Consider the following 6,000-nt stretch of genomic DNA (forward strand, 5'->3'; position numbering starts at 1 on the left):
ACATTTTAAAATATAATAACTTGTCCCAAATTTTGTTCATGAACTTTGATTTTTCTCTTCTGTGTCTGATACATCTCCACGCTGAAGTAGTAGTGAAATAACCACTACTATTTGGCATCCATACGGGCATATCCTCAGTGTTCTGATTACCCGGCAAAATGGACATGATATGTTCCCTCAAAAATTCTGATAATTGTAAATTAGCAATCTCCCACATGTTATTGACTATTACATCTCCAACCAAAGAAAAATTAGATAGATAAAGAGTATGAAAATTTTGTGCAATAGCTCCCATCTCTGCCCAGTTATACCACCACAAATTGCTATTTCCAACCTTCTCCCGTATATGCATCAGGTTCTTCCAAGCAATAGATTGACTACAGCTAACATTGACAACCATAGGATGTTTATTGTTGCAGTACTTGCCCACTAGAAACTCAAATCACAAGGAATTGACGGTCCTAAATCTCCACCACCTCTTCATAGACAAACTTTTACTAACATCTGTAATGCTCCTGAAACCTACACCACCCTCTTCAATTGGATAACATAAATTAGGCCATGAGCTCCAATGGTACTTTTGCTTGCCATCACTTGAATCCCAAAAAAATCTAGCCATATAAAATTCAAGTTGTTTGATAACAGTTTTAGGTGGTTCAATAGCAGAAAGCAAATAAATAGGCTGGGACTGCAAGACATGTTTGATAAGGATATCCCTACCTCCAATAGATAGAAATTTACCTACCATCCAGTTATCTTACTCATAATCTTGGACATCATGTCACTGTAATATGATATCCTCCGCCTACCCACATACAAAGGACACCCTAAGTATATGATAGGAAAATCGGCATGTCTAAAACCAGTAGCCTCCTTAATTATTTGAATATCAGCACTAGATGCCTTCGAGCTAATTAAGAAACAACTTTTATCAATATTGATGAGCTGTCCAAAATATTTCTCTTAATTTTGCAGTTGATGTACCACCAACTTTAGTGATCTCTTGCTACCGGAAGTGAAAATTACCACATCATCTGTATATGCCAGGTGTGTCACTTGTAGACCCTACTGTAGTATGCTAAAACCTCTATATCGGTTTATGTAAGGTAATTGATTGAGCATTATGGACAAAACTACAGCACCCAGAAGAAAAAGAGAAGGAGAAAGGGGGTCTCCTTGCTTCAAACCCCTAGTAGAGTGAAAAAATTCTCTTCTAGCCTCATTGATTAATACAGAATACCAGAGATTTACTATTAACCTCTATATCATATCAATCCAAATCTCAGAAAATCTAAACCTCCTCAATGCATGTAACAAAAAAGTCTAGTTAACCCTATCTTATGCTTTAGCCATATCAAGCTTAATAATAGTGTTCCCGCCTATATTCTTCTTCCTAATCCCATGTATAATCTCCTGAGCTAATAAGACATTTCTTGTTATTGATGTGCCCTTAAGAAAATTAGTTTGGTTTTTGGATATGAGTCTTGGTTGAATAACATTTAATCTGGAGCTTAAGATTTTGGAAATAATCTTATTGTAACAATTGCTAAGACTGATAGGTCTCATTTCATTAAAAGAGCTAGGATTATCAAGTTTTGGTAATAGAATAAGGCAAATGCTGGTATAAAATTTAGGTAACTCTGCCCACTAAAAAAATACTGAACCAAGTTAACCAAATCCCCTTTGATGATCTCAAAACAACTCTGGTAGAAAGCCCCTCCAAAACCATCCGGCCCTGGAGAGCTAATACGATTCATGTCAAAAATAGCCTCCTTCACTTCTTCTTCATTTGGAATCTTGCATAAACTGAAGTTGTCATCATGACTTACTAATTGATTAATACAATCGAGATGATAAAGTTCTGGATCACAATCAACTTTAAACAAATTTGAAAAAATGATAAACTGCCTCATTAGCAATGTCCTCTCCTCCACTTAACCACTGGCCATCAGACTTCTGTTTTCTTTCGATTATAAGTTTTCTCCTGCTATCATTAATAATAGCATAAAAATATTTAGTATTGGAGTCCCCCTCTTCTAACCAGTTAATATTACCCTTTTGTCTGAGAATAGCTTCCTCACATTTAAACCTCCCAGTATGTTCTGCTTGATCTTTGTGAACATGTGGTCTAACATCCTCCATATCATTCTCAATGTAATCAGCCTCCAAAGATTGCATCTTCTGTTCCCATTTCTTGACTTTCTCAAAAACATTGCTGATCTCTTCTCTAGACCATTTACTAAGTTTTCTACTTAAATGCTTGTGTTTAAGTTGGAATTTTCTCATGCAGTTACCATCTACCTCCACATCCCGTGCCTCTTGTACAATAGATTTGAAATCAGGTTGATCAATCTATAAATTCTAGAATTTGACATAACTAATGGCACCTTGTTCTGAAGTAGAACATTTCACTAGCATGGGAGTTTGATCTGATCCTGTGCTTGCCATATTTCCTATATCATCGATGGAAAAATTTTCAGTCCACTCATTATTAAAGAAAACCCTGTCAAGTCTTTTCCAAATCCTGAGATCTTTTCCCCTTGTGTTGTACCATGTGAACCTTAACCCTGTGTAACCAGCATCAACCATACTACAATCCTCCATGCAAGAAATAAAGTCCCACCTTTTTTCTCATAAGGATCCATAATTGCATTGAAGTCATTACTTATGCACCATGGACCATTGATATGACTGTTGCATTGCCGTAAACTTTTCCACAGAGGAATTCTCGTCAAAATTTTAGACTTTGCATAAATTACAGTGAACCATGTAGTATTAATACAAATGTTACTTGACATCTTCAGAGTAACCTACTGTTCATCCTCTTCCATCACTGTTGCATTGAACTCAAAAGAGCAAAAGACCCAATTCTTACCATTACAGTTAGCAAAACACCCTTCGAAGTCGAAAGATCTCCAATAACTCTATATATGATAAGCTCCAACAAAATGTTCTTGGATAGCAATAATATGTATCTTATAAAGATTAGCTAAAAATTTTAATCTTTCAAAAGGCTCTATGGACTTTACCCCTCTAATATTTGATGGTAGGCTATAATTACGTATTTTAGTCGCTTATTGCACTCTAATTTACTGTACTTTAATTAAGTTTGAGTTTTAACTGCTAGTGTTTTATACTAATTGTGTGTTTTATGCCTTGTAGGAGTGATTCTGAGCTATGTAGAGGTTATGGAATGAATTCAAGCTATTTCGAGCTTTGAAGTCTGAGTAAAAGACTAAGGGATTAAGTTGGGATAGCGTTCGGGGATGAGAACCACATGTGGATATCAAAAAGTCGAGAAAAATCTGTACTCTGAGAAACAAACACACCCGTGGCGCATAGGGCAGCGCGTGGTGCCCCGTACTTGTACAAATTTCCTTCTGCTGTCAGAACAAGCCCCCTGGATTTCCTTACTAGCACTTTGTGTGGCGTATCTGTCGCGCCTCGTTTTCTTGCGAAAGCGGATTTCGACATGTGACAACTCTTTTAATGGGTATTAAAAGAGAAAAATTGCCACCTAACAATTTTAAGGTGCGTTAGGACACCTATTTTGTAAATAACTCTGTTTGACTAGTCAACATTACTAAAGATCGGGTAAAGGCTCAAATTACCTTAAAGAGAAGGTGTTAGGCACTCTTAGAGGTCCACAACTGTGAGTCCCGGCCGAACTTAATACTATGTGGATTGTAATTAGGCTAGGTGATCAAATAAATAAGGAGAATATAAAGGTCAAGGGACTTTATTATAACACAATTAGCTCAAATCTTAGTACGACTATAAAGATACAACTACTTAGGTCTAATAGCAAACATATAAAAAGGGGGGAGGGGTCTTAAGTTTTTTTAGCCTAAAGGATCACCCCGTACAACATAAATAATACTTCGTGATTCCTTTTGAAGAGGACTTGCTCATATTATTCAGTGGGCACAGACTATCATCTCCTGCTACCCAATTACTATGTTAAAGTTGTTTATCTGAAGCGTTCTAATGCAATTCTAAACTGTGTCCTACGCGTGCACTACCCATCCCATGCCTATTGTCCAGGAGGCATTGGACCTCTATTTGGGTGGTTCTAGACTTTAGTTAGGTTACTCAAAAATGATAAAACTAAGCAACACTCAAAACAAGTAGGACTTCACGCAAATACAATTAAAAGCCCAGATTAGCCTACACACATAGACAACAAATGCACGCGGGCAGATTCTATATTATGTATAGGCCGTTTCAGGTTCGAGGTATCATCTTAATCCTATAGACATGGTTTCTAAGTGACCACACAATTTAAGAAAGTCTCATGGCAGTGCTGCTATTCAGATTATCGCGATCATAAAACCTATAGACATGATCTCTAAGTGAGTTGCGCAAGGAGGCAGTGATAGCTATTGAAAAACTCGGAGTTACTCTCGTTTGATCCTAATGGCATGCTTTATAAATGAGTAGCACTGTTTTATAGCTAGGTTCCAATAATTGGCAGATTTATCGCTTATTCCTATGGGCATGTTATTTAGGTGAGTAGTATAATAAGACAAGAGAAACAGTTGATTAGTTAATCAATTAAAGCCCTATAGACATGGTATCTAGTAGAATATCAATTAGTATAATCCTATAGGCATGTTATCTGGTAAATACACTACAGTTGCAAAAATTCAATGAACAATTATTGACACTTGTTTCCAATAGGCATATTTTCTAATAACACATAGAAGTAGACATGGGAGCAAGTAAAATACTTAAACTCGTGCCTCTGATAATGAAATAGGTCGAGTGAGTGTGTGGTTCCTTACAGACATGGTTTCTACTAGTGTACAATACATGAAAAACCAGATAGCATATATGGCATGTTGTATAACAAGTAGATCACATAGATCTTATAGGAACGTTTTCTACCCTTTTATGCAAATATTAGATTATACCTGTTTCCCCAATTTCACTAACACCCCAATTGTTTGTTTACAAAATATTACAGGCCTAATTAATGAACATAAGAATAAATATTTATACACAGGAAACTGTAAGACCAAGAGCAGGCCCAAAAGAAAAATGAAAATAACCAGTACTGCCTGAGCCTTCCACAAGCTCACTTTTCTACGAATAGCAGGCCCAGATGTGAATTCAGCTCAAGCACTAGAGTGTATTAGTTGCACATCCCAAGTCCATATTTGAACCCATATTAAAACCCAGATGGAGTCTCAATTACCAAGTAGTTGTGAGTTAATAATTTGACGAATACACATAGCAATTACTTAAAGAATTTTGGACCTACTAACAATGACTAAGTGATGCATTTTGTACAGACATAACAGGAGATAGCATATTGGGCAGAAGAACATATTGAGAGAGATCTAGGGGGACCAGGTTCTTTGAGATTATAGGATAAATATATAAGAGTACACAATGCCAAACGAGTTCAGAATAGGGCACTAACCTAAAGGATTTCAAATGTCAGTTTGGTATAATCATAGGCAGGAGACAAGTAGAGTACAAGTTTTACATGAAAGTTCTAACATGACAGTTCTAATAAGGTCACAAACAGCATATTCAACATACTAGTGGCGCAGCTTGGCCAATATCATGAAACTTAACATGATGGGGAATAGATCATAGTACAGAAACTTATGGCATGTGAAAAGGGTAGATTAGCTACACATTAACATGTTAGTTTACCATACATAAGAGAGGAAATGAGATATTTATCCTAAAGTCTTAGGTGGTGCTAAAGTTCAGGATTACAAATAGCAAGGAAACATGTTTAGGTTAGATCGTAAAGCAGTATTGTAACATGAGATCCATATAGTTATGGCCAGTTTGCAGAGAACAATCGACTAAACACAAGACTCAATGCCAAATGATTCATTCAAAGTAGAGGGATGGTTTCATAAGAGTTTCATTATAAGACCCAAAGCAACGCATGGAGAGGAATTTATAACAAATAATAAGTAATCAGGACAGTTAGATTCATTCAAATAGCATACATATAATGGGCATGTGTTGAAAATAAAG

General features: G+C 36.3%; 1 protein-coding gene across 1 annotated transcript; it reads right to left on the reverse strand.

Annotated features, from left to right (window-relative positions):
- Positions 1 to 1,878: 1,878 nt before the first annotated feature.
- LOC138875799 (uncharacterized) lies at positions 1,879 to 2,589 on the reverse strand. The gene is made up of 2 exons (XM_070154668.1): positions 2,388 to 2,589; positions 1,879 to 2,318 (listed from the first exon to the last, which is right to left on the reverse strand). Exons 1-2 carry the CDS (start codon positions 2,587 to 2,589, stop codon positions 1,879 to 1,881), a joined length of 642 nt encoding a protein of 213 aa, XP_070010769.1.
- Positions 2,590 to 6,000: the final 3,411 nt, after the last annotated feature.

The sequence above is a fragment of the Nicotiana sylvestris genome, chromosome 8, assembly GCF_000393655.2.
Source record: "Nicotiana sylvestris chromosome 8, ASM39365v2, whole genome shotgun sequence".
Classification (NCBI taxonomy): Eukaryota; Viridiplantae; Streptophyta; class Magnoliopsida; order Solanales; family Solanaceae; genus Nicotiana; species Nicotiana sylvestris.

What these genes read in the sequence shown, in the direction of transcription:
- LOC138875799 (XM_070154668.1), bottom strand. Translation starts at nt 2,589, where the DNA reads ATGGTTGATGCTGGTTACACAGGGTTAAGGTTCACATGGTACAACACA. An exon ending in ATGTTCTACTTCAGAACAAG is followed by an intron (nt 2,319 to 2,387) that starts GTGCCATTAGTT and finishes CTATTGTACAAG; the next exon opens with AGGCACGGGATGTGGAGGTA.